The 23,497-nt window shown below is 36.2% G+C and overlaps 2 protein-coding genes across 2 annotated transcripts in view; both read right to left on the reverse strand.

Annotated features, from left to right (window-relative positions):
• Positions 1-223: 223 nt before the first annotated feature.
• Positions 224-4,647, reverse strand: timm21 (translocase of inner mitochondrial membrane 21). The gene is made up of 6 exons (XM_053612120.1): positions 3,932-4,647; positions 3,776-3,838; positions 3,587-3,684; positions 2,631-2,704; positions 1,569-1,674; positions 224-1,349 (listed from the first exon to the last, which is right to left on the reverse strand). The coding sequence occupies exons 1-6, from the start codon at positions 4,227-4,229 to the stop codon at positions 1,227-1,229; spliced, it is 762 nt and encodes a 253-aa protein (XP_053468095.1). The 5' UTR covers positions 4,230-4,647; the 3' UTR covers positions 224-1,226.
• An 11,947-nt stretch (positions 4,648-16,594) lies between these two features.
• Positions 16,595-23,497, reverse strand: part of LOC128599393 (neuropilin and tolloid-like protein 1) — a 109,705-nt gene continuing 102,802 nt past the window's right edge. Inside the window, exons 7-8 of the mRNA XM_053610929.1 lie at positions 18,355-18,823; positions 16,595-17,603 (exon numbers count right to left, since the gene is read on the reverse strand). Of these exons, the coding sequence (XP_053466904.1) occupies positions 17,543-17,603; positions 18,355-18,823 (530 nt within the window). The 3' untranslated portion in view covers positions 16,595-17,542. The remainder of the gene's footprint in view (positions 17,604-18,354; positions 18,824-23,497) is intronic.

Below are 23,497 nucleotides of genomic sequence, written 5' to 3' on the forward strand. Positions count from 1 at the left end.
TAGAACTCATTCATTCCACAATTATTACACACAGTTAAGTGGGTGGATTGTTGTAGTGTTATTGAGTATTTGGTAATATGGGACATATAAAGTTTATTCAACCTTCATACTACATTGACAGTGTTGCTAGGCATTTAATCCTGGCTTGTTTGAAAACTCAAGCAGATATTGTGATGTACCAAAACCTATATTATACTGTGTGGATATCTTTACAGAGTTCTGTCATTTAGGAATCCTAGTTCCTAATTTAAACATCTATTTGCAGACAGAAGATAAATGGAGTTTATCCATTTATCTTCTGTCTGCAAAGAAAGAAAATGGAGATTTAAAAACATAGAAATTGTGTTAAACACATCTGGGGTCATCAGTATAGAATTTAGATTTCCTTTAGAAGTCCTTCTGTCCATTTCTGTACTGCTTATCCTACATAGAGTCACAGGGAAGCCTTGAGACACAAGGTGGGGGACACCCTGGCCAGCCCAATGCAAGGCACAATTGCATGCACACACACACTTTAGAGATGTCAATCAGCCTACAATGCATGTTTTTGAACTGGGGGAGGAAACCAGAGTACCCGAAGGAAACCCCCGAAGTATGGGGAGAGCATGCAAGCTCCACACACACATAGGGCGGAGGCAGGAATCGAACCCCCAACCCTGGACGTGCGAGATAAACACCCCCATTATTAAACCATATAACAGGATAACCAGACTTCACAAACCGAATGCATCAGTTTCTTGCTTTATTGTTCATAACAGAGAAATGATTGTGCAATACATTTTTTTTTTACCCTGCTGGATTGGAAAAAAAAAAAAAAAAACACAGTTCCTGATTTTTAGAGGTTTAAGAAATATTTCATATCAAAGCTCTGTTAACAGCAACTCAGACTTCATAAAGACATATGCACATAGTATTTTATTGCCAAACTGTCATATAAGTGCCATCCATGATTTTATTTTGTTATCCAAAAGCGTGTTCTCCGTGTACCAAAATTTTGACTTATTCCTTACATTTAATTGAATTGATTGAAGAACTAAATCAGCTAAAACATAGCTGACAGAAGCACCATGAAGCTAAACCAGTTGAATTCTAGAATCTGAATGAGAAACTATACAACACTTTTTTCTTTTTTTTTTCAGTCTTTTAGCAGTATTAAAAAAATAATATTTTAGCTGCATTGGCGAATGCTGCAAGTGAAGCAGTTGTGTCAATAACCTGAAATCGATTCACACTTTTACAAATCCTCCAGAAATTTTTTCTCTGTTGTCCTCGATCACGATGGTCCTTCTTGGATACGTTTCCACCTCCACAAATATGTAGCGAAATTCATATTTTCCACTTTCAGGATTCTGGAAAATGAAGTAACACAGTACACATTCTCAGCACAGCAGTGACAATGGCATAAGAGTGTGTTGTGGTGCTGGTACTGTATACCTACAAAGTGATTTGATAAAATGGCAAATGACTGCTGCTTATCATCAGCAAATGAGTGTGTATACACAATATGTGTATGTATGTGTGTGGTTAGCAAATGGTGCTTTGAACATGACTTAAGAATCGAACTTCACCTCTTGTGACTCCGAGTGCACAGTGCCACGCAGTCCAGGTTCTGAACCCTCGATATAGAATTTCAGCCTCATGTGCTTCTGTCCATCCTTTATATACTCAATATGACTAGAGAAAGATCACATGCTTACTTAACTTTATTTTTTTCCCCCCATATTACTGACTGGTTAACTTTACTATTTGTTGAACACATCATTAATCATCATCGTTAATGTTGTTAACACATTATTGTTGCATTCTCAAATCTGGTTCACAAGGTGTTGATCAATTTTCTCTAACAGCAGCTCTGGCAATAGTTCTGCCTGTAATTCAAAACAGAACTAATCCACAAGGACTTGTAAGATGCATGCGTCACATAGACTCATTAGAAAAATGTGGAATTGCTGATATGGTAAAGTTTTTTGCGAGGAGACATTTATTTTGCATTTTTGGAAGGAGTCTCCAGTGTCAGTGCTTTATAACAGTCAGAGTTAAAGCTGTCTCCAGGACAGAAAACTGTGGTTTCTCAGTAACATGACAAGCTGCAGGTTTTTTTATATTGTTAACTACAAGAGAAGAAAAAAAAAGAAATACTGTCGAGGGAATGACTGAATATAGCCGGTGTACTGTAAGTGATCACAGGAACTTGTTTACTGGATATTCCACAACATTAATCGCTAAATGTCTAAAAAGTACAATGCGGTATTTTTAATTAATAATAAAAAATATATATCTTTGGCAAATTGATGTGGAATAAGAGGAATAAGACAATATTATTGGAAAGGAATCAACTTTTAGGGTGGTAACAGTAACTGTGTCTGCGTTCACATCACCACGCTATTGATTATGTAATGAATAACACACAACAGACCGTGTTGTTATATGAGAATAATGCACACTGGGGGAGTCTAATGCAGCACAATGTGCAAGCAGAGAGCATTATTTTCATATAACAGCACAGTGGTTTTCAGAAACAAAAACTTTTTCGGAATTGTACTTTGCTACAGCTGGAATTACCTGACCTGATTCACACTTACACAAATCACCAAAACCTAACTGTAAATTCTAAGATGCATGTCTTATACCTAACTTGCTGTCTCCGTCCGCGGCGTGTGGTCTCTCCGTAGCCTTTAATGGGCTCACCAAAAGCTCCAATCACCTGTAACCCACAGAGAGTGAAGAATAAAATCATATTCAGGTGTTCGTTCACATATAACAAATGCGCTGCTTCATTGCTCCAAATGGCTTTGCGTTGCCTTATATACAATTTTCACATTATACCACATTATACTTTTTTTTTTTTTAGCACAATATTACATTAACCAGACCAAAGACTTTTTTCATGGAACTCTCCTTCTGATCATACAGTCAAAAGTCTTGAAAACAGTAATAAATAAAATAGCACTTCTTCATACATATGGGAAATAAGTATCGATTGCATGTTTATTCACTGTCCAAAGGTCTTTAATCACCAGTACCAAAAGTTCCAGCAAGACTGTTTTTAGTACCTGCTTAAGATCAACACTAACAGGATCAGTGCTTGGGAACAGAGCTTGGTTACAGGACTTGAAACACCACACACAAAAACAACACAATAAAATAAACAAAACACACTATATGACCACAAGTTTGGCGACACCTGAACATCACACCCATATGTGGGCCTTGCTCAAGCACACAATTGTATACGATGTCTTTGTATGCTGTAGCATTACAATTTGCCTTCACTGGAACGAAGGGGTCACTGTGCACAAAGCACGGTCCATGAAGGTCCAAGGTTGGAGTGCAAGAACTCAAGTCAGAGTCCTGACCGCAATCCCACTGAACATCTTCGGGATGAACTGGAACACTAATGCTCTTGTATGAATGAGTACAAATCCCTACAACCACACTCCAAAATCTAGAGGAAAGCCTTCCCAGAAGAATGGAGCTTATTATATAACAACAAAGAGGAATAAATCTGAAATGGGGCATTCAAGAAGCACATACAAGTGTTAAGCTCAGGTGTCCACAAACTTTAGTCTATAGTGTCCATGCCTACCTCTGGGTGTAACTTGCATTTGTTAAAGGCCTTGCCGTAGATTTTGCTCGGGCTTGATGATGAAAACAGCTCTTGGAAGATGACATACAGAAGTCCTCCTGTGAGCAACCAAAAGTTAAGGGTTTATAAAATATTCAAGCACTAAATAACCAGAAATTGTGGATGATTTTCACCGGCCATTAACTTCACCTGTAACTCCAAGTCCAACAAGCACCACAATCAGATATGTGAAATCTCTGCCAGCTTGCTTCACTGTTAGAAATTCAAACATTTAAAAAAAAAAAAAATTTTATTAAGGAACTTGTTCAGGAATTATTGCAGTTTAGTAAGTTGGCATTTTAGTACCTTTCTGTGCAGCAGAGATGCCTGAAGATGGCTGACTCGTGGAGACTGACATCTCCTTTTTTCTGTGTTGATCTTGAGCTTTATTTCTGCACTCAGCTCCAATATGAACATTTCTCATTTGAGTTAAAACATTGTGATGGAGCACACAAGCCCACTGAGCCCTGGGAGATTTATTTAACCGAATTAAACCAGGGTTATGCAGATGCAAAGCCGATAGAGGATAAGTGGCATTGACACGATTTAATATATGTACACAGTACGAGGGTTTGCCAAATCGGAACAGAAGAGAATAAAGCATTATAACCGCTATTAATATCTAGTGTTAGACGTCAATTCGAGCTAGCCAAGCAGCGAAGCCCTCGGCTAAATAGTTAGCGTCGCTAGCCTGAAACTTTTGCTAAGCTGCAATAAAAAATAAAATAAAAGTAAGAGGGGGAAAACACTTTTATTTCAGAATTCTGAAGAGAGAAAAACTCTCCATTCTCATTAAAACCCTTTAAAAAATCTTGTCAAATTAGTGTGAAGACACCGACGACGCCATTAGCGAGAACACAAGCTCTCCCTTCAAAATACTAGCATATTAAAATATTTAAACGCATTAGCTACGAGCTAAACGAGTAGCCACAAATGTTCATATATTTTTATTTTTAAAAAAATGTGCTCAGAACATGAGCGTTTTTTATTGTTATAATTTATTGTAATAATAATAAGTATTGTGCTGACTTTTTTTTTTTTGCAGCTAGAGAGCGTTTCCTGTGTTTCGCGGCTTCACAGCGCTGTAGCGGTCATTCCTATGTCCCCCAGTTCAATATTCTGTTAACACACGTTAAGTAAACTTTCCCAAAGGTTTTATATAGTCAGGGCTCATTTTCCAGGTCCCTATTAACTTTATTACCTTTTAACTTTAAACACCAAGGACACGTTTAACTGTAATGAATTTCCTGGTTACACAACTGCAATATTTGACCATGTACTAAACAGTTACAGAAGGGACTTGATTATAATTGCACTATAAGGATGGGTCTTCTTTTTGAGTCTGGTTCCTCTCAAGGTTTCTTCCTCATACTGTATCATACTGTATGTTTTTCCTTGCCATCATCACCTCTGGCTTGCTCTTTAGGGATAAACTGATACATTTAAAAAAAAAAAGAAGAAGTATATCCTGAATTTAGGTATTTCTTTAAAGCTGCTTTGAGACAATGTCCATAAAAAAGCACTTGTTAGAGATAAGGAATCTCAGATTATGTCTTTCAGTCCTCCGTCAGCCTTTTTGCCTTTTTATTTCTCTTAACTCTTAGTTCTGTGCTATGTGTGGTTGACCGCAGAGCGTTCAGGCCTGGAGAGTCTAAATGAACACACACACTGACACATGCTGTTCACAGAGACATCCGGTTTATTCGTGCAGAACAGGAGTATTTATACACATAGATAAGCAGCTGTGCGTGGGCGTGTTTCTACTTGTGCTGGTGCTAGACAGATTCAGACAAAGCACACAGCACACAGTCATACTACAAAAATAAGTCTTTTCAAGGTATAGAAAATACATGTGTCAGCTATAATAAAGGATGGCAGTTAATCAGCTTATTCAAAGAGGTAATTAAGTGAATACATTCATCTTAGGTATTTGATAGCAGTTCATAATGTAAGAGAATACATGATATAAGAGAATCTCCTTCAGCACTAAACAAATAAAACTGAATTGAATTTAAATGAATAACAACATACATTAGTTTAAAGTCCATCCTTCATCCACACTTGAAATTTATAAAAGTTATGAACTTGCAAAATTAACTAGGTTGCACATGTTGAACTACGGAAGCCCTAAACGGCCATGCAGTATGACAAAAATTCTGTTGTTTTCTCGTGATCTCGACATAATAAAAGTTGTCCTTTCTACAAAAATCCAACAAGATTTTTCCATTGGCTTTTGGATTATTGCAGAAAATAAACTCTTGTAACCAACAAAAGTTTATGATACCTACATGTTTTGTTCATTAAGACAATCTTCACAAATGGACACAACTTTTATGAATTTTGAAGCCTATATACAATCGTACAATCTTCAGAAGCAAAAAGCTAATGTTAGGCTATAAACAAACTACACCACTGTCACATGACTCACCACCACTAAGCTTACAACTCTTTCAATCTTTATTTAATAAAACAATACAATTGGAAAATACTATAAATTGATAAATCTACAAGTTTGAGTTGCAAGAGAAGAGCTCGAGTGTAAACACAACGAGGCTGTAGTATAGGAGTTTTCCTGTTCGGCGTGATGACATTTAATGTCCCTGACAACCTTTGTAGTACCATTTAGCCACTTGTTAGCAACTGTCTTTTTCAAGACACGTAAAACCTGATGTATATGTATTACTGATGTATTTTATGTCATAGTATGATATGTATGGTATATGGTATAGTATGGTATGTATGTATAAGCTATAAATATGAGGTAATACATAATTCTCTTTGTCATTCATAACAATGGGTAAGATCAAGGAATATAACTGTGATGTGCTGCAAAAGGTTGAGCTTCACAAAATGGGAAGTGTCTATGAGAATATAGCAAAAGCATTGACAATGCCCATTTCCACCATCAAGGCAATAATTAAGAAGTTCCAGTCAACTGGAAATGTTATGAAACCTTTGAACAGGATGATGTGTGTAAATTGTTAGTATGTTGTCTTCTGGGAGACATGTAACTCTTATTTAGCATCTGAAGGGCAGTACTAAATGAAATAAAGATCTTTAAACAAAATAATAATTTACACTGATCATCCTGTTCAAAAGTTTACATCCCCCTGGCTCTTAATGTATCGTGTTACCTTCTTGAGAATCAGTTAATGTGTGCACCTTTTGTAATAGCTGTGTTTGAGTTCCTCAGTTGTCCTCAGTGTGAAAAAATGGATCTCAACATCATATAGAGACTGTTGGTAAGGGGTCAGATATGCAAAATATGCTGGAAAAGCAAATAATCTGCAGGACCTGGAGGATTTTTCAGAAGAACAGTGGGCAGAACAACTATGAACTCATGAACAACTATCTATAAACAGTCGTGGATCACCAAGGAAATGACACATAGTGTTAAGAATCAAGGGTGTGTAAACTCAGCTATTATCAAGGGGTATGCAAACTTTTGGGCAACATTCTTATTTCTGTTATATGAGTTTCTTTTTCATTGACATGTGCAAGTTAAATTTGGAAAACTGTTTACAATAGGTACTGTATGAGTAACTTGTGAATTGACATTTAATGCCACTGTAGTAATTAATTGGTTTTTAATTGCTGTTTATTTATAGAAAATACTTTTTCAGGTTTGCAAATACCAGTATTTCTGGTGCAAAATAGCTATAGTTATAGAAAAATGCTGATGTACTGTATAGGGTATGGCAATACCATTTATTTATACAGAACATCTCTGTCAACCTCAGCTGCCAGTATTTTAATGTAAAATACACAGAAAATATAATATAACCACCTTCTTTTTTTCTTAAAATGGTACATTTACTCAGTACATTTGATATGTTTTCTATGTTCTATTGTGCATAACATATGGGTTTGTGAGATTTTACACAGTGTCCCAACTTTTTTGGGATTGGGGTTGTAATATAATATAATAACCAAGAATGAAGCAGTGATATGACAGCATTGATCACTTTATTAAATAGGAACTGTTCAAGATCTAATGTTTAAACAAATTGAGACCCTTTAGCAAATTAACAGATTTCTCACTGATGTTTAATGAAGAAAACAATCCAAACATGTGCTTCTTTGCCTCCATTTTATTTGTATAAAAAAAAAACATTGGGTAGCTTTTTTTTTTCTTCTTCTTCTATTGGCATATGCATAGACAAGACTTGCTAATCTAATTTTTTATAGATTGTTAATATTTTAGGGGCTTTATATTCTTCAGTTTTTGTTCATAAAGTGGTATTTAACGTTAGTTGGAAACTTACTGGGCAGCTGTAATAAGATTAGAAAACATATCACAGGAAAGTAGTCCACTTTAATTTGGGAAAAATGTCAAATTTTGCATTAACATTCAACAAAGTTTCTATTCAAATGTAGTTTTAGTGTTACAAGAGTTTCTTAAAGGTCAACTCAGAGAGACAGACAGAGAGAGAGAGAGAGAGAGAGAGAGAGAGAGAGAGAGAACCCAACTCATCAGATTTATATTCCACACATAGGAAACAATAGTGAATAGAATGACAAATCCTAACCAAAGCCCCAGAAACACAATCACATTTCAGTTGATCATTGATGGTTGTAGAAAATCTGTCCTTAGTGTTCGGTCAGAATAGGAACAAAATCCACTGCACAAGCAATCCAACAAATGTTTAATCTGCCAGATAAAACCCAGGTGTGACTGCTGTTAAGTTTGTTGCTGAACGCAACAATATTGCAGGGTGTTACGAGTTTCCTCCTTCAAGTCGTCACACCTGGGAAGATTCAGGGATGTGATGCATCTGCCTGGAGAAAAAATGAAAATACTATGAAAAAAATTGTACAAAATTCCAGCTGTAAATATACACTCACTGTCCCCTTTATTGTACAACTGCTTATTCATGGAATTATTCAATCTGCCAATCAGGTGCGGCAGCACAATGCATAAAATCCTTGCAGATACAGTTTGAGATCTTCAGTAAATGTTCACATCAAAATGTGATCTCAATGACTATGCCTGTGGCATAGTTGTTGGTGCCAGACAGGCTGGTTTGAGTATTTCAGAAACTGCTGATATCACAGGCTTTTTTCATTCCACTCACAACAGACTTTACAGTTTACACAGAATGATGTGAAAAACAAAAAACATCCAGTGAGCCACAGTTCTACAGCAGAAGCCTTGTTGATGCTAGAGGTCAGAGGAGAATGGCCAAATAGGTTTGAGCTGACAGGAAGGCTATGGTAATTAAAATAACCATTCTTTATAACCATGGTGAACAGAAAAGAATCTCAGAACACATAATACATGGATGGATTACAGGAACACCAGGTTCAACTCCTGTGGGCACAGGCTCATCAAAACTGGCCAGTGGAAGATTGGAAAAACTCTGTCTGGTCTTTTTCCAGTCTTCACCTGCCACAAGAGTGGCTGGTTGGATAATTACAGGAATGAGCAGGTGTAGAGGTGTAGGGAAGTGATAGCTCAGTGATTAAGACATTGGACTGCTGATCTGAAGGTTGTGAGCTCAAATCCCAGCACTGCCAACCTGCCACTGTTGGGCCCTTGAGCAAGACCCTTAATCCTCAACTGCTCAGTGTGTATGAATCAGATAATCGTAAGTCGCTCTGGATAAGCTCGTCTGCCAAATGCTGTGATGTAATGTAGAGGTACTAAAGTGTTTTCTGAGTGCATGTCAGATTGTCTTCTTGTCAGATACCAATATTCTGCATTAGGATCACTTGTATATCCACTGGCTACCTAGTCAGGGCCACCTACCAAACAAGTGAACATTGTAGTTGTACAGATACAAGCTACCAGATGCAAGCTTCATTGGCTACTTATTAAATTCCCCATTGACTACAATTTTCTCTGCAAATATTGCCTACTTGTGTTAGCTTGCTATCTAATTAACATATCACAGTATATGTATTATTAATAGTAAATGAATAATGTTAATTAAAATGTTACACAGTATAATCAGCTATATACATAATATGCGTAAAGCACAATGTAGTGCTACATAACATGTACACTCAATTATTATTTATTATTTATTAGGAACACCTGTACTCTTGCTGTTATCTAATTAGCCAATCATGTGGCAGCAGCACAATGCATAAAATAATGCAGATATAGGTCAAGAGCTTCAGCTGATGTTCACATCAAACATCAGAATGAAGAAAAAGTGTGATCTCTGTGACTCTGATTGCAGCATGGTTGTTGGTACCAGATAGGCTGGTTCGAGTATTTCAGAAACTGCTGATCTCCTGGGAATTTCACACACAACATTCTCTAGAATTTACACAGAATTGTGTGAAAAAACAACACACACAGAGTGAGCAACAGTTCTGTGGGTGGAAAAGAGATGAGATAAGAGATAAGATAAGAGAGGTCAGAGGAAAATGGCCAGATTGGTTCGAGCTCACATTGAGTTTCACTCCTGTCAGCCAAGAACAGGAATCTGAGGCTCTGGCTCACCCAAACTGGGCAGTTGAATATTAGGGGAAAAATCACTTGGTCTCAGAATCTTATTCTTGTCTAACAGGAGTAGAACCTGATGTAGTCTTCTACTGTTTGACCCATCTGAGCCCATCCATACATCCATCTGGTTTGATTTGCCATGGATGTAAAGAGTGCTTATGTGAGTTAATACAGACATCCTGTCAGCTCAACCCAGACTGGCCATTCTCCTCTGATCTCTCTCATCAACAAGGTGTTTCAGCCTGCAAACCCTCTGCTCATAGGAGTTTTTTTTGCACTATTCCCTGTAAATTCTAGAGGCTGATGTGTGTGAAAACCCCAGGAGATCAGCAGTTTCTGAAACACTCAACCCCCCGTTGTGATGTTTGATGTGAACAGTAACTGAAGCTCTTGACCTGTATCTGCATGATTTTACGCATTGTGCTGCTGTCACATGATTAGCTGATTGGATAACTGCATAAATGAGCATGTTTAAAAGTGATCCTATTAAAGTGGATGGTGAGTGTACACAAACAATATTATGTGAGTGTATAAACACAATATTATATGAACTGGCATTATCAGATGGGTGACACATTATTAGAAAGTGTTTCAGTATGTCTAAACAAAATGTTTCTTCTTTTTGAATTTTACTGAAGCTGTTCTTTTGGCTTGTTTTTTTTTCTTTAATTTGTCACCCATTTGTTCAGTGCCCTCCACTAATATTGACACCCTTGGTAAATATGAGCAAAGAAGGCTGTGAAAAATTGGCTTTATTGTTTAACTTTTTGATCTTTTGTTAAAAGAATTCACAAAAATACTCTGCTCTCATGGATATCAAACAATTGCAAACAAAACACAGGTTCATCCAAAAAAAAAAAAAAAAAATCTTTGTTAAATACAAGTGTCCCATATTTACCAAGGGTGCCAATATTAGTTAAGAGCACTTTGTCCTTTCAGCATAACAGCATTTGAACATATTGGTTAAATATTGGTTAAAAATCAAATTAACAACTCTGTATGTGTTTGTAGTTTGTATTACTGTTACGAATACTACAAATGTTGTATATCTTTAAACTGACAAGATGCTGTTAATCCATGTCTTCAGTTGTATAAAAATCTTTTACTGTTGCAAATACTTTGGGGCAGATGGAACAAGACGCACAAAATGCACAGATTTCCAAGGTTTATTAATTTTGTTGAAACATACATATACTGATAATAAACTTCTTAGACAACTCAGCTAAAAAGGTCTGCGCCCCAACTGTTAATGTAGCAAGTTATCTTCCTCAAAGCATCTGTCTATTAAAGATTTATTCTGCAGAATTATCCAGGGCTAATAAAATACCCTCGATGAATCAGGTTTATATATATATATCTATATATATAATTGTGCACAATTTTGTCTATGCCTAAAATGTAGTGTATCCACATTTTTAATGTGGATACACTACCGCCTCAAGGCTAATATAGCTAACAAGTAATGGAGCATAGTGCAAGCGGCATGTCTAAATCACCTCCCATTCACCTCAGACGGCTTTGTCGAATTGCCCAGATTCTTAATCTGCTGTGGTTTCTCACACACTGCATGACATAGTGTTATGTATTTTAAAAAAAAAATGGACAAAAGAACTTAGCAGAGCTAAAAACATCAAAGTATAAAAGCAGTGGCCATCTTGAAACTGAATCACTTTCTTCCTCAGAACACACTAATACTCCACCTGCTTCTAAAATACAAAAGTGCACTTAAAATGATTAAGATGATAATATGGTTCCAAATCGAGACCAATAAAGACTATTATTTTATGAAACTGATTACATATAAAATTCCTGCTTGAGGCTCCATCTCAACAAGTGACTATATATATATATATATATATATATATATATGAGTGGACAACATGGTACCATTTACTCTAGTTGTGTGGTTTGAAGCCTTTTTTTTTTTTTTTTTGCCATTTTGTGAACATTGGAGCCACAGTAGAGACCTTGGAGCCTGAGCATGCTCAGTGGATATGGTTGGTCCTCTCATCCACCCATACTGGTGATGAACACTATACTTGTTCATGTTTGGAGCACGCACTCAGTATGGCGCATTGTAAAACGGTAAATTGTAGTTGCAAAATTTTCACAGCTATATTGATTTTTACTGTTGTCTGGAAAGGGTTTTAGTGCTTTGAGCCATGATTGACTGAGCTACCATTTGCTAGCTAGCAAATGATTTTCCATCATTTTAATCAAAGTAATGCAAGTATAAGTAGCTAATATAAGCAAAAATGTAAGCCCAAGATAAAGTGGTTACTGAAGAATAAGTATGTATAAATTGTATTACTGTACCAAATATTGTCTTTTGAAGTGACCGTGTGATGATTATGGCATGCAGCTTACATGATACTAAATTCGAGGCTATGACCTCCTCTTACTTGTTGAACATCTTAGCTCTAATCCAAAACTGAATAAGAAAATTTTGGACACTAAATGTCTAAGCTAATCAGACACATTTGTGTCTTGTGTACATTTAATTTTTATCTGAATTGTTTCTTTACAATTTTAGTATGCATATATTAGTAAAGAAATTAGTATCCAGATTATCGGCTATTAAATGTAAAAATATATAACGAAAAATGTTGTAACAGCATGAGAAAAATTATTTTAACCAGAAGTTAGCTATTACCGTTATTTATTAATAGAAATGGAGACTGTGTGTCTTGTAATTACTGCTTGTTTGCTTATAAATAAAAAAGTTGTCATTTCAATAAGGATACTTTAAAAAGAAAAGTGGTGTGTTCTACAACTCAGTGTTTTATTTTACAACTAAGTACTGTTAAATTGTTTGGAGACTAGAAACTGTGCTCTTTTGAAATGTCAAGAGGAGAAACTACAGCATCTTCCTACAATACAGGTAAGCTGACTGTTCATTGCCAGCAGAAAACGCTGGCTCGATGTCTGCAGACCACATTAGGTTAGTAAGGTAAGTAAGATTCATTCTGCTTCTCTAGTGTAAATATTTTAAAAAGCATTGCTTTTGTGGCAAAATACTGTAATAAATGTATACATTTGAATTCTAACAGCAAAGTATCGCTCATGCATATAATTCCATATTCCGTATGAACTAACATTTACATTTCAAGGTTAATTAAAGAGATTTAGAAGAAAAAAAAGTAATAATAAAAGGAAAAGTTAATTAAATCCTTTGTGAGACAGTTGCTTCTGTGTTTTGATGCTGGTGTAATACTCCACTCCTCGTATATTTACTGAAGTACTGATCCGGGATCACACAATATATTTTTTTTAAATGTCTAACATAGTGTGGGGACTCTGCAACATAATACAGAACATGACTAAACAAACACACTCACAAACATATTACAGTATACACTTCATTGCATGATGCATAAGACATAAAGTAATAGTGTACTAACACAAACAAAGGAAATTAATTCAACTTAAATTCACTATAAAATTGTATTGAAGAATGCCCAAACACAGTTTTTCTTTTCATTTTTTTTTTTTCCACATTTACACTCAACCCACTTCACCAAAGGTGCATGTCTGTGCATTTCCTTGTGTATTTTTATATGCATATTTTGCACATATAAAATCTACAACAAGAGATCTCTACAAAATTTGTAAAGACTAGAATCTCTACAAAATTTTAATTAGCTTGAAGCAGAATCACATGCATCTTTTTCAGAGAAGGCAATGTTTTCTTTCAGGAAACTCATTGATGATGAGATTTCCATGAAATTTGAAAAATACAGCAGATAAAAGTGTTGCCTTGACTTCTTTAGTTTATTAAGGGCATAGTGGCTTAGTGGTTTGGGGGTTCGATTCCTGCCTCTGCCCTGTGTGCACGGTGTTTGCATATTATCCCCGTGTTTCAGGGGTTTCCTTCAGGTACACCAGTTTCCTCCCCCAGTCCAAAGACATGCGTTGTAAGCTGATTGACATTTCCAAATTGCCGTAGTGTGTGAATGGGTGTGCGAATGTGTGTGAGTCCCAGAGTCCCTGGGATAGGCTCCAGGATCCCTGTGGCCCTGTGTAGGATAAGCGGTACAGATAATGGATGGATGGATGGATGGATGGATAAAATACCCTTCCACTCTTTCAAAAATGTGGTGTTTGAATGGCTAACTTTGCTTATATTGTGTGTTATTGTGACTACAGAGGTTGAAATCTGGATCAAATATGTTTCCACAAAGCAAAAGTTCCATTTGTTTTAAACACAGACCTTAACCATTATGTACAAATGCAGTTTGTCGAAAATGGGTTGAACGGAATGTGTAAACCATGTATCATGTGATCTATGTATCCAACCAAATACCAGAAAGCAATACTTCAGAAAATACAGAAAGTAAAAGAAAAAAAAAAGTGAAGCAGTTCAACACATGGTTAAAATTCTAAACTATCTTTAGCTACTTGTTAGACTTGGATAAAATCATCTGCCAAACAAATAAATGAATAAACAAAAAATACAAATGGAAAGCCACTACACTTCCAAAAATTTGATTACTTCAATTCAAAGATCATTGTGGGTTGTGATGGAAAATAAATGTTAATAAACCCTGTGCCACTTTACTTGACGTGACTTACTATGCAACATGCATATGAAAATCTACATAGAACAGATTATTGTGTAGGTGAACCCATATTATAAACACACACTCATATTGAAAACCACACAAATGATCCACCTCAATGAACATTCAAGGAAAATCTGACTTGAGCATGTGAGAGATTCAACCACATTCACTTCTTCAGCACAATTTTTCATGGAGCAGTTTGAGAAAAGGAGTTGTGATAAATGAATGTGCGCTGATCAACATATATCACAATATCATGGATAAACTAAGATATTTGCATGTCTATTGTGTTTCATTTGGGAAGAGGCTACTTGAGCACAGAACGGAGCATTTAAAAAATGGTCACTGTAGACGTTCTAAATATGAGCCACATCATAAAATTTAAGAGCCTGTCATGTTTGAGTATGCAAATTCAGTACATGCAACGCTGGCATACCAGAGTAAGGGGGCGGGGCGTGTCAGGTTTGGTGCTCTTCTATTATCCATATTAATATAATATGATTATTTTTGGTGTTAATTTTAGATTCTTTGAGCCTTTTTGTCTATGGGAAATTTACTATAATATTGTGACCACATTGTAACAGCATTGTAACATTGTAATAGCAGTGGAAAATACTTTGTTACTGTACTTGTACTATTGTACAATAGTACTCTGTACTCTGTACTGTACTATTTTGGATGAGTAGTACTTTACACAAGTACTATTGAAATTCAATACTGTGGACTATTTTTGCTCATGAAAATTTAAAAGAGAAAAACACTTTATACTCTACATTTTTATTTTTTGACATTTTTACATTTTATTTATTTATATTTTGTCAAAATATAAATACCACAATTGATTTTTTTCTTAGTAAAAATTAAATAGATGCCTTTAAAGTTCACCATCAAATCTAAAGAAGTATGTTGAGTTAATTTAACTTTACATTTGAGTAAATTAGCTAGTTTCTAAATTAGCTTGTTACATTAGGCAGCTATTTAAATTTTGATAATTAGTTTGCTAAATTTGCTAGCTAGTTTTGCAAATTACCTTTTAAATTAGCTAGGTAGTCCAGTTTTGTTTTCATTGCTAATGTGCCTTAGCATTGATTCCGAAAGGGCTATTAAGCATTAGAGAACCAGCAAACCAAAGTCTAGGTTTGTCTGAGTTTGCAGAATATTTTCTTTATGACGTATTTTTGAGTCATTCATGCTTGGGCATGATGAACTTGTAGTCAGCTATTTTCATCAGTTACTTACTTTTACGCTTGAATATTTGAGTATGTTTAAATGTACAGTAGATACTTTTTTTTTACTTTAACTCAAGTAGATTCTTACTTTATACTCATACTTTTAATAGGAGAAAGTGTTTGACACAGTACCTTTACTTCTATTTAAGTTCAGTTTCACTCTACTTTGTCCCCCCTACATTGTAATCTCTGATAAAATGTTCTGCAAATTATTTTGCCTGAAAATGTAATTTTGCATACAGTGATGTATTGCTTAAGGAGATACAGTGCTGTGAAAAAGACTTTGCCCCCATCCTGATCGCCCCTCTTTTTGTGTATATCTCATAATAAATTGTTTCAGAAATTAAAACAAAATCTAAGATAAAACAAACGCAACCTGACTAAACAGAAAATACCGTTTGAAACGATAATGTTATTTATTGAAGCAAAGAAGTTATCCAATACCAGCTAGGCCTGTGTGAAAATGTATTTGCCCCCTTAGTTACTAATTCCCCAAATCTATGAAACTGCATTCATAATGGGGTTCAGCTGGACTAGACACAACCAGGCTCAAATTGCTCAAATTGAGGGAAATTCCAGCAATGATGAGGAAGAAGGTGATTGAAATACATTAGTCTGCGAATGGTTACAAAGCTATTTCAAATGCTTTGGGACCCCAAAGAACCACATTGAGAGCCACTATCACCAAATGGAAAAACTCAGCACAGCAATGAACTTTCCCAGAGGTGTCCAACCTTCCAAAATTCCTCCAAGAGTACAACAACTACTCTTCCAGGAAGTCCCAATAGACCCAAGGACAACATCAAAGGACCTACAGGCCTCTCTTGCATCAATACAAGTCACTGTTCATGACTCCACTATCAGAGAGACACTGGACAAAAATGGCATCCATGGAAGAGTGGCGAAGTGAAAACCACTAACCCAGAAGAACATTAAGACTTATCTGAATTTTGCCAAAACACACCTTGATGATCCTCAAACCTTTTAGGAGAATGTTCTGTGGATTGATGAGTCAAAATGAACTGGATTATGTAGCAAGACAATGATCCAAAGCATAGGAGTAGGTTCTAGTCCTAGAAGTAAGTGAAAGTCTGATCTCCGAAACATTTGGTTGCAGTTATTGCTGCTAAAGGTGGCACAACCAGATTTTAAGTTTAAGGGGGCAATTAGTTTTTCACAATGGTGATAGGTGTTGGATATTTTTTTTGCTTCAATAAAGAAAAAAAAAACTATTGTGTGTTTACTCAGGTTGCCTTTGTTTCATGTTGTATTTCATTTGAAGATCTAGAACTACTTAATATGAGATATGCACAAAAACAGAAGAAATCAGGATGGAGCAGATACTTTTTCACAGCACTGTACATTTATCCTAGGTTTCACCAGCATAAGGAAGTGCTTTAGCATCTGTGGCTGAATCTTGCTCAGTCAATACAGCACTGAAACTTATACAGTCCATGCATATAAGCAAATCATCAGATGCAAGTGTAAACTTAAAGAAGTAACAATGAAAATGAAAAAAAAAAAAAAAAAAATCACAGAAATTAACCAGCAAGCAAGATGATGCAACATCCAAGTGGGAAAAACAAAAGCACTGACTCACAATGACTGCATAATATATTAAAGAAATGATCCATATCATGCTTTTTAGGGGCTCTTACCTCCTGATCGTCTCCTACACCCTAGTCGTGTTGTACTCTGATTCGTGTTTGCTTAGAGACCCAATGAGGCAGAACCTGCAATATCACCGCTGTCATATTTAATATCTTAATTCTCTTTTACACAGGGAGAAATGTTATCTATAATTCAGCTTCATGTTTCAGGACAATATCTCTTGTATGTACATGTTTTTATTGTTCATTTAAATATCAATGTGTGATTTAACGGTTAGTTAGTGGGATACATTTAAATTAATAAGCATTCATCTATAATGTAGTAAAATTGATAGCAGAATCAGAACAGATTCAAAACCTTTCCAGAGTATGAGAAATGTTGGGTTTTTTTTTAGGTGGTGTTGTGACTTACACAGTGAACTCATACATTATATGTTTCACAAATGTGCTCATTTCTTACAATTTTAGGGTGAATGTGCAATTACAGCAAATATGGCAATTTAACTCCGTACGTGGAGTTAAATGTTATTTTGGAATAACACTTAAAAACTTGACAGCTTATCAGAAACAAACAAGTAAAAAGGAGTAGAAAGGGGACCTAAAAGTTACACATTTTTGTTTAATGAAAAAGTGAAAAAACTGAAAGTAGGACATGGGAATGACTGCCAAGGACAAAATGGCAAATGGGAAGAACTAAGGCAAAAGTGGTGGGAGCTTAAAAGAAAACTTATAAGAAGGAGAAGGAAAAAAAAATAACTGATGCAAAAAGAGACTTCAAATGAAAGTCAGGGGAAGCAATTAGGTCCCTTCAGCCTCGCTTACTGAAAAGGTGATGTATGCTGGATAATTTGGTCAGAAATCGATGGATACTGACCGCTGCACTGCTTTGTCGTGTCTGGCCAGTCGATGGCTGGTCGTTGGCACCTCCTCATCCAGCTCATCCTCCATCTCTGCGTCTTCTTGCGAGTAGCTGTGCTTCATGACCACGATGCTGCGCCGGTTATCGTGATGATGATGATGATGATAATGATGGTGGTGATTATGCGGATCCATCACGGCCGCCGTTTTGGCGCGGCCACAGTGGTGCTCATGAACACACCGCTTCTGGAAGGTCGTCTCAACATCGTCTGTAAGCTCTGCAATGTCACCAAGGTCATAGCGCCGAGGCGTTTCTTGGAACACTTCCTGAAAGTTGTCACGCTGCACTACGTACTTCTTCCGTGGCTGTTTGATCTGCACTGTGACGGAGATGACGAGGAGAATGAGGACGATGCAGCATGTCACACCAATGATGCTGCTGTTAGTGTTATTCAGGTTGTCCAGGATGTTCGCTTTTCTTTTCTCTGATGAAACACAATCAGAAATAAACTTACAATATAATAATCGTCCAGCTCAATATGAGAACAACATAGCAGCACCGTGAGGTATTGGTGCAAGTGGTGCAATGTAGGCAAAATTTTATATATTATCTTTTATGCATATTTTTTAATTGATTTTTTTTTTTTTTTATCTAAATAGAAGCTTTTAACTTTAGATTTTGAATTTAATATTTTATAAAAAAAAAGTCATTATTCTAATAAATTATGGTTTCTATATGTAACAGCTCATTCACAGGGACTTGTAAAGCAGACACTGCAAATCTGCTGTTATTTAATAAAGAAAAATGTAATCATTGATATGGTGAAGTTGTTTGTTAGGAAGCATTTATTTAACATTACATAGAAGAAGTCTTCTATGTCGCTGCTTTGTAACTGTCAGTAATTTTTTTTGCCACATTAATCAAGAGAATAGAAAATAGACAGACTCGTGAGGTAAATACTATAACCTAAATTGACATAACAGTTTTGCAGATCTAATTGTATCTATAAACTTAAAAAAAAAAACAAAACCCTACAGTGTGTTGTTCTTTAATAAATTAAAAATGGTAACTGTTGGCAAATTGCTGTGGTACAAGAGAAACAAAGCACATCGTGACATTGGAGATTCCTTTTTTGTAACCAAAAACTAACGTCCCCAAAACGTTGCAGAGAGGGGTTTTTTTTGTAACGACCTAAAAATAGTATTGTTGGGTCTGAGTCCACCTTTGTCGAGTTCGTGTCGAGACCAAGTCCTTAACCAATCGAGTCCGGGTCCAAAAGGGGCCAAGTTGGACTCAAGGCCGAGTCTGAGTCGAGTCCAGAAAGTAATTAAATTGAAAAAAGATTTGAAATTGCAATTGTAAACTCAACACTGAGCTGTTAAATTAATATTTTAACCTTCACAAACCAATGGCATCAAAAAACGTAACAAAAAATACCACATCTTACCATTGCTATTTAATATTTTTATTTCATGTCATCAGCACCTCAACTAGTATCCTATCCAAAAATGGTTTCAAAGAAAAAAATGGATATAGAGGTATATGTAGAACTTTTATTATATTACATGTGTATGAAAATAAGGGCGCACGGTGGCTTAGTGTTTAGCACGTTCGCCTCACACCTCCAGGGTCGGGGGTTCGATTCCCACTGTGGCCCTGTGTGTGGAGTTTGCATGTTCTCCCCGTGCTGCGGGGGTTTCCTCCGGGTACTCCGGTTTCCTCCCCCAGTCCAAAGACATGCATGGTAGGCTGATTGGCGTGTCCAAAGTGTCCGTAGTGTATGAATGGGTGTATGTGATTGTGCCCTACGATGGATTGGTGTACCCCGCCTTGTGCCCGATGCTTCCTGGGATAGGCTCCAGGTTCCCGCGTGTTCCTGAAGAAGGATTAGCGGTATAGAAGATGGACGGATGGATGGTGTATGAAAATACAAATTAACCTGTTTCGTTATCACACTATATTGTGTCCTCCAGTTCAAGTTGACATTTCAATTATTTGATGCCTCTCCCCAACTGTTACATAGGCTGAGAGAGAGAGAGAGTTTAGAGTAGAGTTACATTTAGCAGCATGTCATAACCACAAGATTCATGCTTTATTACTACTTTTAATCTGACAACAAACTAATTTACGAACACAGCTCTGTTCTTGTAACTTTTTTCATTTTAACTCCTAAAATCAGCGGGGTTTATGATATTTACTACATTAAGAAGTACATTTCACAGGTACGGAGACATTCATTAATTTCTTGTTATCTTAATTTTATGTTGTTATTTATTTTTTTATCTTTCTTTTCATGTTACACATGACAGACTCGACTGTACTCAGAAAAGAGTCCAAAATGTCAGAGTCCGTGTCAAGTTCAAGTACAAATTTACTTTAGTGTGTGAAGTCCGAATCCATTCATAATTGGACTCGAGTCTGGACTCGAGTCTGTCTGGGATCGAGTACTCCAACATTCTCTAATGGTTATTTTTAGGTTTTCTAGACTGGGCTAGTACATTAATATGTTAACTGAGAGTTTATTTGTCCCTCCTAAAGATTCTATGTAGAACCCTTCATAGAACTCTTCCCACTATAGGAAGTAGGTAGGGTAAAAAAAAACACATACACAAAAAAAAAAACAACTTAATTATTTAAAAAAAAAACTTGAACCCCTTATTAATAGTATAATCTTGAGTGTTTAATATTTACTCAGCAATCAGCATCTTTGACGTATGTAAATTAAAAGTACATAGGAGAAATCCAAAGCCAAACCTCTGACATTTACACTATCTCATATGTATGCTATGTTAAATGCATTATAATATTACAGCTAATTTGTAAAGACAATGAAGAGTGTATTCAATTAGGAAGAGCATGCTATAGCATCTAGAAATCTAGCTTAATCTACCAATTTGCTGAGCAAACCTTCTCTATTCTCTACACACACTCTGCTACATGTTCCCCTTCCATCTCAGAACTCGTATAAATCACCGTTATTTTTATATGTGACCTGAATACAGTCATATACAGTTGTAATGAGTAGCTGGAGGTGAGCATTTTCTCCATGGTACTTTTATAGCATGAGTGTGCTCCAGAGAAGCCATTTATAACTGCTATAATAAATGTGTAAGATGGCCGCAGGTTTGGGAGCATGAGGAAGGACACAAATTTGTATGCTTAACATGTTTATTGCGCTGCTGATATAGCAAGAGTTGCTACACCAGGCAGGGGGCAAGAGGGGAACTTAGAAAAGGCATCTTGCTGCAGCCGTGGCTCGACCTTGGTGAAAGTGGGCTGACTCTTTGTGTGCCAAATTGTACCTCAACTACCGATCTCAAATTTATTGTCAACCCTATACAAATTAACTCAATCTATACACATGCACTCAGACAAATTCAGGCTGATTAGCAGACGGTCATTCTAAGTTTTCTTCAGATTAACAATAAATTAACGAAAAACAAGAATAGCTGTCGCAAAATTCCCAATTCCACATAAAACTTACATAAATATATTGTTTATACACAAAATATATAATGAATATATCATAGACTTAGAAAGGCCTACATATTTGAAGCAAGTTATGGTCTGTTAATTTTAGAATATTATGTTAGTGTAAAGTAGCTTCTAAATTATTCTGTTTTGTATTTTCCTGATACATTGACATCTGACCAGCAGATGTCACCAGCATGCAGCAATCTGAGCATTTCCCAACAATTGTTTGCCTCAGATTTAAGCTCAGCTTTATATTTTTGCCTATTTAATCACTGCTTAGCAACTGTTGCTACCCACCAACACCCTGTCCTATTTTAAGTATTTTAGTAGGTGCACCATGTTTCCCTATGGCCACATAAATTACATTATGGATTGGTGTGTGTGGTTGCGTTTACCAATAGCCAAATACAGATATACAATCTATGTCATCAAGTAAAACACCAGCCTTGAAAACCCAAACACAAGTAAAATTAGCTGGTATGGCAATTGTTAGTGGGGCGTAGGTTTGATTCTGACATTAGTGGGGACATAAAAGCAGTCCACAGAGACAACATGTGCCTATTCAAAACTTTAATTTCAAACACACATGGATGAACCATACAGTACATCAGCCTAACATTTGTCACTATACTGAATCTCATTACTAACATATCACCATGTCATTGTTCGACCTCACCTGTGACCCTGTCTCTCCACCTGCCAATTGATTTGTCCTGTATTTTTATGCACAAAACAGAACTGTTAGTATAAGGATGGTGTCTTTCTCACGTACCGGTAGCCTGAATTATGTGTATCTAGTTGACGGAGCTTTGGTGCTTCATACAATCGGATGTAGCTACAGCCAACATTAGCAAGAAACGGCAAAGCCAATCCTATTAGCGACTGTTAACCGTTTGTGTACCATAAATTTTGCTGATGCCTGTCTTGGCCAGGATGCTCTTGTAAAAGAGATTTTTAATCTCAATGAGACATTTCATGGTTAAATAAAAGGTTAAATAAAAAAAATGTAATAAGAACCACAAGACACAGACGTGTAACAGTGGTTATATTTATGGTTATATATAAAGGTATTTCAATTGTTTGATAAGAATTATAGGGACATATCTCCCTAGCGTCCCTACTAAATTCGATGCCCCTGCTCTGTTTACTTGTAACAGGTATTAGCATAAGGCCAAAGTAATGCAAAATGTTCTGTTAAGACTTACGGTTGCTAACAGTAAGTCTGTAAACACTGAGTGAAGTGATTTGAGAAGGCTTTACTGTTTCAGGAATTCAGCAAGCTAACCCATTCAGAGCTGTAAATGTCATGAGCAAGACTTTGTATTCAAATTGTAACTTAATAGGCAGATTGAATAAGACTGGAGTAATGTGCTCTGACTTTATTTTCCGGGTAAAGACTGTATGCTGCGGCATACTGAATTAGCTGACTCATCCTTAAAGAAGCAGCAGGGTAGTCAGTCAGTTAACATATTAATGTAATAGCCCAGTCTAGAAGCTATGAAAGCATAAACTACATTCTCAGCATCATATATAGGCTTATCACACTTCTTATTTTGACCATCTTTCTTAGATGAGTTTGGCAGCTTAACAGATGCTAGTTACATGTGAAGCAAATGATAAATCATACCGACCTACACCAAGCCCTCAATTGTTGCTTTTGGTATCACAGAAAAACCTTATAGTC

Source organism: Ictalurus furcatus, chromosome 23 (genome assembly GCF_023375685.1).
Source record: "Ictalurus furcatus strain D&B chromosome 23, Billie_1.0, whole genome shotgun sequence".
NCBI classification, from domain to species: Eukaryota; Metazoa; Chordata; class Actinopteri; order Siluriformes; family Ictaluridae; genus Ictalurus; species Ictalurus furcatus.

Coding starts and splice junctions, on each gene's coding strand:
- timm21 (XM_053612120.1), bottom strand. CDS start 4,229: ATGCTTTATTCTCTTCTGTTCCGATTTGGCAAACCCTCGTACTGTGTA. Junction 3,685..3,775: donor TGTTGGACTTGGAGTTACAG/GTGAAGTTAATG, acceptor GGTTGCTCACAG/GAGGACTTCTGTATGTCATC. Junction 1,675..2,630: donor GGACGGAGACAGCAAGTTAG/GTATAAGACATG, acceptor ATCTTTCTCTAG/TCATATTGAGTATATAAAGG.